At 53.2% G+C, this 12,114-nt stretch overlaps 1 protein-coding gene across 1 annotated transcript; it reads left to right on the forward strand.

Moving 5' to 3' along the window:
• The first annotated feature begins 1,636 nt into the window (after positions 1–1,636).
• Positions 1,637–9,943, forward strand: LOC126063184 (angiotensin-converting enzyme-like protein Ace3). The gene is made up of 14 exons (XM_049861368.1): positions 1,637–1,736; positions 1,834–1,970; positions 2,343–2,501; positions 2,683–2,770; positions 2,939–3,082; positions 3,885–4,088; positions 4,248–4,345; positions 4,430–4,602; positions 4,939–5,162; positions 5,306–5,450; positions 6,685–6,783; positions 7,310–7,432; positions 8,924–9,108; positions 9,615–9,943. The coding sequence occupies exons 1-14, from the start codon at positions 1,637–1,639 to the stop codon at positions 9,941–9,943; spliced, it is 2,208 nt and encodes a 735-aa protein (XP_049717325.1).
• Positions 9,944–12,114: the final 2,171 nt, after the last annotated feature.

The raw sequence follows: 12,114 nt of genomic DNA on the forward strand, positions 1-12,114 counted from the left end.
TCTTACATACTTTGAACGTGTTGTCAGGAGGGATCAGTCCATGGAGAAGGACAGCATGCTTGGCAAAGTACAGGGTCAGTGGGAAAGAGGAAGACCCTCAACCAGGTGGATTGACACAGTGGCTGCCACAATGGGCTCAAGCATAACAACGATTAAGAATGGTGCAGGACCGGGCAGTGTTTCATTCTGTTGTGCATGGGGTCGCTATGAATCGGAACCGACTCAATGGCACCTAACAACAACACTTCCAACCATGATCACATATCCCCAAGCAGGCACCATACTGCAGTCCTTCGGACATAGATATACTTCAACCTTCCATGTGGGCCATGGACCTTCAACCCCTACTCTTCATTTCAAGTATCTGGAGAGGCCCCTTTCTTGATTTCCAGCTCAGTTCTGTATTTTGCATTAAAAAAAAAATAATACAGTTTATCAAGCATGTCTGTGTGTTTACAGCAGGAGGGGGGCTTCCCTATGAGCTCCATTGATTGACTTAACAAGAAGTGTCACAGATTTTTTTTTCCTTGTGTTTTAAATGTATTTTGGCCATAACAGATTATATTTCAAGGATTATTTGGTCAGTTTCTCTGGTCATGGTGTTAGCTCATGTGGAGGGGTGGAGAGTGTGTGAAGATGTGGGTAGAACTGGCCTGAGGAAGATGAGTGTAGAGGTAGTCTTGGTGTAGAAGAGAGTGTGTCTGAGGAAGAATTCCCGAGTTGGGACAGATGGAACTGGAGTCTTACCAGGCTGTATGTGTCAGTTACTGGGGAGTCAGAAAAGGCCAGCTGAGAGCAGGGGTCTTGCCAGCTGATGCTCAAACCAGGCTCAGGTACTCATGGACATGCTTCCTGAATGAAAGGTGCCAGCCACACCCTGCGATTGGGCCAAACTGACCACACATCTGCACGCCCCATACAGCCCTCTACCTATGTGCCTCCTCCTGACTGCAAACTGGTAGGATCAGGATCTCTCCAAGGAAGTAGGTGTAAGGGTGAGAGGAAGGGAGGAAGGGCCCTTCACAGCCCTGCAGATGATCACACGCATGAGAGATAAACAGGCCAAAAATGTGAACATAGGAGATCAAGTAAGAAGAACATGAAGAAAGAACTGTTTCCAAAGTCCAAAGGCCCAGTGATATCATGTTCATCCATCCATCCATCCATCCATCCATCCATCCATCCATCCATCCATCCATCCATCCATCCATCCATCCATCCATCCACCACCCCCCACCCACCCACCCAGCCACCCACCCATCCACCCATCCACCTACTCAGAGGTGATTCCAGCCTGTTGAGGGAGGAGCCTCATCATTCTTTGGCCAAGATCCAAGGATGGCACCAACCCCTGGGAGAAGTGACCAAGTGGAGTGGAAAAAGCTCTGGCCTAAAAGTCAACAGCCTGGGTTCTCTTGGCTCTGCCATTAACTAGCTGTGTGAACCAGAATACATGGCTTGACCATTCTGGACCTCAGTCTTCTCACCTGTAAAATGGGGAAAGTTGGATCAGGAGGTGGGCAGGGGCTTTCCAGTTCTGACATTCTATGGCTAGCCCTTTGGCCCCTGATGTCACAATATGGAGTCAGATCCTGATTGGACAATAGGCTGACCCAGCTCCGCTGTTCTCTTGGTCATGGGCAGAAGATGGACTTGCCCTCAACCTTTCCTACTTGTGCTCCTCTGTTACGGACAGCTCTTGTCATGGCTCAGGACTGGGGATACTCAGAGCCCAGGTGAGTCTGGGGCCCGAAGAAGCATTGGACCAGACAAGGGGACTGGCCAGGGGCAGATACCTCCTTGGACAGCATGATGTCCATCTCCTTCTCACAGATATGTCCTACAACGAGAGTGAAGCAAAGGAATTCCTTCAGAATTATGAACAAACAGCCCAGTTTGTATGGAACAACTTCATGGAGGCTACCTGGAACTATGTCACCAACATCACCAAGAAAAACCGAGAGGAGATGGTGTGGTACCTCCTTCACCCTAGCCCCACCTCTCCTTGATCTTCTCAGTGGTCTTGGGGGAAGTGGGGGATCGCACCTTCTGTCCTCTATCCAGAGGCAGAGGAGGGAGGGACGCTTCAAAGGACATGCCAAAGCAGGCTGCAATCTCCAAGCCTCTTGGTGGCCCCTAAACTCTCTCTGGGGCAAGGATCTCTTGCTTCTTTCACCTTTGGACTGTCACCTCCTTGCTTTTGGGACCCAGGTTTCCTCCTTCCTCCCTCCTTGCAAATCTTCAATGCTTCTGACTGGTGGGGGGGGGTGTGCTCTGGATTTCAAGGTGGGCCCTCACCCACTCCAAGCCCTCATGACAGAAGTGGTGACTCTTCTTCCCAGCTGCTCAAAGACATGGAGAGATCCCAGCATATCCTATACTTTGGCACCCAAGCCCGCCTGTTTAACATCACCACATTCCAGGACCCAGTCATAAAGCGCATGCTGAGAAAGGTCCAAAACATGGGCAAGGCAGTTCTGCCTGTGGAAGAACTCCAGGAGGTGAGGACAGAATACCAGGCCTCTAGGCACCCCTCCCCAGGGGCTGGTGGGGAAGTCCTAGTCTGGAGCAGGAGGGAGGCTGGTTGTGGGGGAGGGGAGCAGAAGCCTAAGGAAGGTGGGGCTAGTGCTGAGGGTGGACACAAGGGAGCAGGCCTGCCCTGGGTGACACCTGCATCCCCAGTACAACCAGCTCCTGGCCTACATGAAGACGATGTACAGTATGGCGGAGGTGTGCCTTGAAGAAGGGCCCTGCCTGTACCTGGAGCCTGGTGAGAGGCGTGGACCCTGCCCCTGTCCCTGTCCTACCACAGTCCCTTCCATGGGCCTCCCAGCTCCCATTCTCCTTCTTCACTTGTTGGAGTGGGGAAGCCTGGGTGGGTGAAGGCACAAGGCAGGTGGTAGCAGGAGTCCCACTTTGACTTCTTTTCTGGGCACAGACCTTGAAGAAGTGATGGCCACCTCCCGGGACCAGAAAGAGCTGCTGTGGGCATGGCAGGGCTGGCGGGACGCTGCAGGCCGCCCACTCCGCACCTTCTTCGAGCGCTATGTGCAACTCAGCAACAAGGCTGCAAACCTCAATGGTGAGTCCTGGCCTGAGCAGACAGGATGTTGCACAGGCCCCAGAGCAACATTTATGAAGGGAGCCAAGCTGAGTCTACAGGCCAGGTGGGGGTAGTAGGACCGGGGAGACAGGATCCAGGAGCCTGCAGTTGGGCAAGGCAAGGGCAGCTCGATCTTTGTGTCATTGAAAAAATAGTGCTAAGCGCTGGCAATGGGGAGGGCCTGAGGAAACCCAGGTGAGAAAATGTGGTGGCGCCTGTCCTCAATAGGGCTGAGAGTCTAATGGGGGAGACAGACGCTCTTCAACTAAACACCCATATCTAATCACCATTTGGGCCCAGTGTTGAGAGAAGGGACTACTGAGAGAGGGAATAGGAAAATGCTTCAGGTAAGTGGTCAGGGAAGGCCCCTTTGACATTCACCCAAAGCCTGGAGGTGGATAAGAGCCAGGCAAGCAAGAAGTAAAAGTGCATCCCAGACAGAATCTGTGCTAGGGGAGTGGGCTGGGGTTTTGAAAGACCTGAAGGAAGCCAGGGTGACCAAAGGGCTATGGGTGGGGTGGGGCTCGGGGAGAAGTTGCAGAGCTTAGCAGGCACAGCAAGGAGCCAGAATTATTGACTTTGTTCAATGCTTTTCCATCCCTCATAAGATCCACCACAGTCAATAGCCCTGGGAGGTACTATTTCCATTTTACAGATGAAGATGCTGAGGATCAGGGAGGTGAAGTGGCTTTTCTAGAAGGTGTCTGTGTTTCCTACCTGCTAGGCTAGAGCTAAAGCCTGGGGTGGTGAGTGTCTTGTTCAGTCCCTTCTCCTGTTCTAGGTTACAAAGACATGGGGGCCTTGTGGCGCTCAAAGTATGACTCTGAGAATGAGACCAGCACCCTGGAAGGCGACCTGGAGCTGTTGTTCCAGGAGCTTCAGCCGCTGTACCTGAACCTGCATGCCTACGTGCGCCGTGCCTTGCACCGCCATTATGGGCCCCAGCTCATCGACCTGAAGGGGCCCATCCCCGCCCACCTCCTGGGTAAAAACTGGGCTGGCACAGGGCTGGGACAGAGGCTAGGGCAGGCCTCCAAGCAGGCGCTGAATACCAATAAGGGGAGAGAGCTCTATGAGTTGGAATCCACTCGACGGCACTGGGTTTGGTTTTTTTTTTTTTTTAACCCCTCTACTCTCCTCCCAGGGGACATGTGGGCTCAGTCCTGGGTCAACATCTTAGACCTGGTCTTGCCCTTCCCGGAGAAACCCCTGGAGGACATCACGAAGATCATGAAAGGCCAGGTCAGTGCTGGGCCTCCGACTGCCCCTGCCTGCTCCGAGCCCGGGGCCGTCAGACAGGGCCCCATACACCCCCTCTTTCCACAGCGCTGGAAGCCCCACAAAATGTTCCAAGAGGCTGAAAAATTCTTCACCTCCCTTGGGCTACTGCCTGCCCCAATGGAATTCTGGAGCAAGTCGATGCTGGAGAAGCCAGCTGATGGGCGGGAGGTGATGTGCCATGCTTCTGCCTGGGACTTCTACAATGGTCACGACTTCAGGTGCTCACTATCCACCATCAAGGCCCTGTAGCCAGCACCACACTCCCACCACCTCCCCTGCTCCTCTACTCCTTCCACTCTCCATCTGTCTGCCTGTCCTAGGGGCTGTGTGCAAGGGATGGGCACGGAAGAGATGGGGCAGGGAAGAGAAGGAGAGGCGAATGGAAGGGGCAGGGTAAGGGCTCAGTCACTGGTTGGATATGGGGGTCTGCAGTGACCAAGGCCTTCTGGTCTCCAGCCCAACCCTCCCAATCCCTTAGGAGAGTCTGAATGGAGAAGTCCCCTACTGTCCCCACAGCATCCCCATGCTCCTTGATCCCTGCCCTTTAACCCTAGGATAAAGAAGTGTACCGAGGTGAGCATAGAAGACCTGCTCTCCGTCTTCCACCAAATGGGCCATATTCAGTACTTTCTGCAGTACAAGAGCCTTTCTGTGATCTTCCGAGAAGGTGCCAACCCAGCCTTTGAAGAGGCTGTGGGGTCAGCGATCACCCTCTCAGCCTCCTCCCACAAGTACCTGCTCAACATAGGCTTGCTCAGCTTAGTGTTCCAGGACTCAAGTGAGGAGGGCCATGGGACAGTAGGGAGGGCAGCCTGAGCCTGGGGCTGGAACTAGGGTGGAGTGAGACTGCAGCTCTCCTGGTAAGACTGAAGGAACCTGGTACACTGGAGCCACCCCTGACTGCCCCTGCCCTATCCACAGAGGACGAGGTCAATTTCCTGATGGGCATTGCCCTGGAGAAGATTGCCTTCATCCCCTTTGGCTACCTGGTGGACCTGTACCGCTGGAAGGTATTTGATGGCACCATCCATAAGGACATCTATACCCAGGAGTGGTGGCGCCTGAGGTGAGCCTCTGTCCCTGCATTCTCAGGCCCCTCCCTTGTGCCTCTGCCCTTGTGCCTTGGGCCTTCTCCTGGGGTGGACAGCGCTTTCAGGTCAGCCCCCAGGGAAGCACCCACTGCTGTACATTGCTGCTGGTCTCTCCTTGGAGTGCAGAGCTAGACGTGCAATGCCGGGGGGCCCGGAGGCCCAGGGAAGTTCCAGGCTAGTGCTGGTTGTTGGCTGTCACCAGACAAAGGCCTGTGGACTGAGTGGAAAAGCCGTAGAGCCAGTGGTCATGCATGAGGTCTCATTTTGAATCTGGTACCAGCACTGAGCAGGTTGCTTAACTTCTCTAAGCCTCAGTCCCCTCACCTGTGAAAAAGGGGTCCTTGTGGTGGCCCTGCCCCTTCCCTGGGTTGCTGGGAATCTCATGTGGTGATCACAACTGGGCTTCTCCAAGAACAAAACACCGACCAACAGGCAGACTCTCCCTCTCTATCCCCACAAGAAGGAGTGGGGGCCAGAAAAAGGGGTGTTTGGGGCCTGAGCTCTTTCCCTCCAAAAGACCCCATGGGAGACAAGTACACTCACTGCCCCCTTGCCTACGGCCCCCGACACACCCACACACCTGCCTCTGGCTTAGCATCCCCAACATGTCCCACATCAGAACTGGCTCCCCAGTAGTCCTGAGGCACTGCTCTTGAGTGAAAAGTGCCCACATCACCTCCCATCCCCACTGTCTGCTTCCAAATTTTCCCATCACCCTTAACAGAAGCTCAGTGCCTCCTAGGCAATGACTCCCTCTTTCCCCCTCCCACCTACCCAGGCCTGGGGTAACCACTAGTAAACTTTGGTCTCTATGCATTTGCCTATTCTAGATATTTCCTGTGAGTGGGATGATATAATATTTGTCCTTTTGTGATTGACTCCTCAGGTCATTTAGATAGACGTGCAAGTGCTTGGGAAGTCCCTGGGTGGTACAAACCATTAACATGCTCAGCTGCTAACCAAAAGTTTGGTGGTTTGAGTCCACCCAGAGGCACCTTGGAAGAAAGGCCTGGTGATCTACTTCTGAAAAATCAGTCATTGAAAACCCAATGAGCACAGCTCTACTCTGACACACATGGGGTCACCATGAGTCAGGATGGACTTGACAGCGACTAGTTTAGGATTTTAGGAGCAAGTGGTTGGGAAAGGAAAAGGCTCTGAGAACAGTGCAAAGCAGCACTATTAAGCCTCTTGTTTTTCCTTCTGTAGGTTGAAGTACCAGGGCCTGTGCCCCCCCATTCCTCGGTCAGAAGAGGACTTTGATCCAGGTGCCAAGTACCACATTTCTGCCAGCATTCCCTACTTAAGGTACAGATCTGGGACCTGTTGGCAGAACCAGCTTTGGGAATTGGGGGTGGGGGGCATCGGAGTGGGGGGGCAGGGTTTCCAAGAAGGCCCTAGTTTCAAATATGCCCCTGCACCCCTGCCCACCTTATCTTGTTGGGATGCACACCCTTCTGGGACCCAGGCCCAGGAATCCTTTGGGCTTTTACACCAGATCCTGTGTGGAGGGTAGGGCCAATGGGAATATTCCATAGCATCTCTGCTGCCCCCTAGGGGAGGGCAGGAGAGAGAAAGGCCAGGGTTGAGGTAACTGTGGTTCAGAAGGCTGGAGAAGAGATCTTCCAGAGGTAGGGCCTTGCCCCAGGAGCTGCTGGGTGGCAAAGACCCGCTATGGCCAAGGGAGGCCCTGTCCTCTTCCCCAGGCTGTGACTGTTGACCTGGGTCCACTGCCCCACAGCCTCTGGATGTCAGGGCTGCCCAGCCGCACTTGGCTCCAGGCTTCCCACCCCTGATACCCACTTCCCAGCCTGCCCTTACACTCTTCTACCAGGTACTTTCTCAGCGTGGTGCTCCAGTTCCAGCTCCATGAAGCACTGTGCAGAGCCGCCGGCCACATGGGTCCGCTGCACCGGTGTAACATCTATAACTCCAAGATGGCTGGAAAGCTCCTAGAGTCAGTGCCCTCCTCCCTCATTTGTCCTCAGCATCCCCTCCCTCCCTGGCCGAAGCCCTGCCACCAGGCCCCTCCCTACAGCTGGCTACCCTGGGTACCCTGAGCAGAGCTTACATTCCAGTGGAAGTTCTTATTCATGTCAGATTGCATTCTCTCCTGCAATAATGGAAGCCCATTTCCTCTTGTGTAGCCCCTGTGGTCAGATGGTTTTAGTCCCTCCTGCTAAATCACACATGCACACATACATGCCAGGAAATCAGAACATCCCAGGTGGGAAGCCAGTATTGGAATCCTGCCTCAGCCTCAGTCTCCTGACTTAATCCCTTTATTTATTAATTTTTTTGTAAGGTGCTTGCCTGTTCTCTCCCCTGGGTGCACTCTGCTTTTCCTGTCTCTTCTTAGAGGTTTTCGGATCTGGTTTTTAGGTTGATCCAGGTTGTTTTCACACGGGCCTCTCAGCAGGCTTCTGGTCAGTGTGTGGTCCACTTTGACCCTCCAGTCTTTTTTCCTGCACTTGGTATCTAGCTCATCCTTCCCATGCCTGCCTCTGTGGAGTTGGTTTTTGGTCCTGAAACAAACCTAGAGGGGGAGAGGCTTGAACTTACTCTACAGGCTGGGCTGTCTGATGGGCATTTCTTTGGGGGGGGGGTACATTTTAGTAGCTCATAATTGCAAAAATATTATTCACATTTTACAAATGATGAAACTGAAGCTGAGAGGTGAAGTGATTGCATGTCACTCATGTAGCAAGTGGCAAAGCTATGATTTGAACCCAGAACTGACTCCAGAACACACTCTTTTACTCTGTGACCCCCAACAGTCAAAGGAGGCAGGTCCTTGTGAGATTAGACCAGGGGAGCCCTGGCAGCCCAGTGGTTAAGAATTACTGAGAGCTACAGCTGCTAACAAAAAGGATGGCAGTTCGAATCCACAAGCCGCTCCTTGGAAATCCTATGGAGCAGTTCTACTCTCTCCTATAGGGTCATCGTGGGTCAGAACTGACTCAGTGGCAACGAGTTCAGAGTAGCCCTGGTGGCACAGTGGTTAAAGCGCTGGGATGCTAAACCAAAACACTGGCAGTTTGAGCCTACCAGCCGCTCCACGGGGGTCTGCCTCCGTAAATACTCTAGCCTATAGGGTCACTGTGAGCCGGAATAGACTTGACAGCGGTGGGTTTTTTATTAGCCGCTATTATTTCTTGCCTGTCTACTATGCTTCCACTATTGTGTTTATTTAATCATCACAACAACCCTATGAGGTACGTACAGTTATTATCTCCCATTTTATGGATACGGAAACTGAAGCTTAAAAAAAATTTTTTTTTTTTAAGTTTAGAGAGGTTATTTTCCCAAGGTCACACAGCTTGTGACAGAGTCAGGATTCAAACCTAGGCCAGACTTACTTCAAAGCCTGTGATTGTATTCACATGCTGAGCTAGCAAAGTCTTGGGCCAGGGTCGAGGGTGCTGCACAGCTGTACTTTCTCTTCCAGGGATGCTCTAAAGCTGGGTTCAAGCAAGCCCTGGCCAGAAGTCCTGAAGATGCTGACCGGGGAGTCCCACGTGTCTACAAAGGCCCTCATGACCTACTTCAAGCCCCTGATGAACTGGCTGGTCACCGAGAATGTGCGGCAGGGGGAGGTCCTGGGCTGGCCAGAATTCAGCTGTTCCTTTGAAGGTTTGATTATCTGGCCCTGGTCCCAGCTTTGGTCCAGTTCCAGCCCTTGCCCCAACCTCACCTTAATCCCCAGCCCATCTACGACCTGGATTGAACCAGCACAGCACTGCTGTGACCCCACCTATACCAGACCTGATGCAGCTTCAGCCAAGACCACAGCCCCAGCCCCTGACTCCATTGCTTCCTTGGGCACTGTTTTACCAGCTAGACTGGCAGGCTGGCATCCGAGCACAGGATCAACATCTTGTCTCTTGACCCTTGCATGGAGCTACTGCTTGGTTCCATGGGGTATGAAGCCCTATCTGTGTCCATCTCCTTCTCCCCTTCCTTCTACTCCTCTTTCTCACCCTCTTTCTAGGGCAATGCTCTCAACTGTGGCTTGGTAGTAGGTATCTAAGGCTGAGGGAGAAGGCCAGCAGAAGTCAAATTCTACCTGATATCCCCAGGGATCCCCAGAGCCCCCTCCCTGGTTCCAACTGCTCTATGAGCCTCCGTTTCTTCCACAGAAAAAGAGAAGAGCACATTCCTGGGTCTGGAGCTGGACAGTGACCAGGCCAAGATGGGGCAATGGGTGCTGCTGGTCTTGAGCCTTGTCATGTTCCTCATGGTTCTAATACTGGGCCGCAGGCTATACACTCTGTCAACAGCCCAGGACACTGAGGCTTACTTCCTGGGCATGGCCATGGAGCCCAACAAGGCTGCCCGGGGCCAGTGGATATTGCTGGGCCTCTGTGTCCTCCTGCTGGTGTGCTCAATCAGCCTGACCATCAAGATTTTCACACAGTACAGCAAGAAGCCTCCATGGATGACAGCTGACTGGTGGGGCCTGAACTAGATACCAGTGAAACTGGTAAGGCTGGGAGGGGCAGGAGGAGGGTGGCCAAACCAGAGAGGGCTAGAGGACAGGGGAAGGGACAGCCTGTGAGTGGGTGCAGCTGGGCAGAACTGGGCCCACGTGGGGTTGCAGTTGTGTTTACAAACTCATGAATGCTAGGCCATGCACACAAACAACTGTGTGACTTCATGCACACCCTGGGTGTCAGCCCGGCCGTCTTCCCCCACGGGCTCAGGGACCACAGTTTTGTTAACTCAGCGGTTGTGTCTTCTAAACCAGCTCCCACCCAATGTATTCTCAGGACTAGTTCTTCACACAGCACTGTTTTCTTCAGGAGCCCCAGCCATGGGGCCAAGCTGGGGCTACAGTGCCCCAGGAGTCTTCCCTGTTTAGAAAAAATACATTGTTTCTGTCCCTTATAAAACATGCTGGTGTAGAACCAGACATTCCTTTCGGAATCACTGGTGCCCAGTTTGTGAGCACTGTGTTCTTTACACTGGCCAACACACCACTCTGCTGATCCTGTGGCCCGCCCTGGGGTCAGGCTGCCTAATCCAGCCCCAAAAGGCTCCTGTGGCCACCAAGATGCAAGTAGCCTCATAAACTGCCCTGTGGCCCTCCTTGTCCTAGCCCAGGCCCTCCTGAGTGGAGACAGTGGGTAGCTGGGCACTGAGCCAGGCCTGATTAATGATTGACTTCTTTAATATTTAAACAAGCTCATCCCAGCCTCTCCACTCCGGAGATGGCCCTGTTCAACACACACACCTGCTGCCTGGCCCGTTGCCCCGGGAAGCGAGCATAGGGCAAACAGCACCTTTCCAGGCTCAGTGAGGGAGGGGGTGGGAAGGGAAGGCTGCAGGAGGACATCTGGGAGTGAGCGCTCTAGGGATAAACCTGGGAAGGGAGGGGGAATGCTCCAGTCAGGGTCTGCCTGCCACAGCCATGCCACAACCAATATTTGGAGACTCACCAGGTCTGGACTAAGGAACCTGGGGAGGGTGCTTTGAAGGGAGGTAGTATCATAGCCAGTACTCACAGAGAAGGGGCACCAGGGCTGCATTTGAGCTGGCAGGAGGGTGGCCAAAAGATAGGACTAGCTCCCTCTAGATTAAGGGTCAGCCCAAAAGCCAGGTCCCAGGCTGGAACCTCTGTAGACTCTACCTTTGCCCAGGTTTTGAGATACAGGATGTCCTGGGTGGTGCAAATAGGTAAGCGAAAGGTTAGCAATTTAATACACCCAAAGGTGCCTCAGAACAGAGGCCTAGCAAACTGCTTTTGAAAGGTCTCACCCTATGTGCAATTCTACTCTGAAACACATGGGATCACCATGAGTCAGAATCAGCTCTAGGGCAACTGGTTTGTTTGTTTGTTTGTTTTTCTGAGTCCTAGCTGAGCCCAAGCACAGCAGGCTCCACGCTCCACAGCATCCTCATCTGATGTCTCTGTCACTGATCTTACTTTGCTGTGGCATAATGTCTCTATCTGCTCATTATTGTTAACTCTGGAAGGGCAGGGCATGTGTCAGGAGTGTGCTCCCCGTGTAACACCTGGGGCCCGCCCAGGCCAGGGCCCGTAGTGGGGACTTGGAGAATGTATGAATGAGTGAATACGTGAATGAATGAACATCCCCCTGCCCAAGTCCCCCCGCAGGGCTTGACACCCACAGCACTGAGCACACGAGAAACAGCCCCACCTTTCCTCCACAGCCAGTCTGCCCTTCCACACACAGGGGCAACCAGGACACCTCTGCCCCCCAGAAGGCCGCACTTGTAGTCCTTCCATCCCCCTACCACAGTGGCCAGCGAGGTCCCCACAAGGCATTGTGGCTCTTCGAGGCAAAGGCACACCCAGACCGGGACTCCAAGCCTCTCACCGGGACTCCAGCAAAAACTTCACTGAGCCTCCTTGTCCACTTTCCCTCCCCCACTCACACTGTAAATTTTATTTCACCAGACTATTTCCTTTATGTCTAACTGCCTAAAAACTTGGCTTTTACCAAGTTTATCATCAATTAAATCTAGATGTTGAAAATGGCATTTGAGGGTCTTTATCAATTACCTCTTTCCTCCAACCTCGCCTCTCCTACCCACAGCTCAGTCCCTCTGCACTGACCCCCTCTCATTGGCCTTTACCTAAGGTGCATACCCCACTTAAATGCTTACCCTTGAAGG

This window comes from Elephas maximus, chromosome 19, assembly GCF_024166365.1.
Source record: "Elephas maximus indicus isolate mEleMax1 chromosome 19, mEleMax1 primary haplotype, whole genome shotgun sequence".
In the NCBI taxonomy this organism is placed as follows: domain Eukaryota; kingdom Metazoa; phylum Chordata; class Mammalia; order Proboscidea; family Elephantidae; genus Elephas; species Elephas maximus.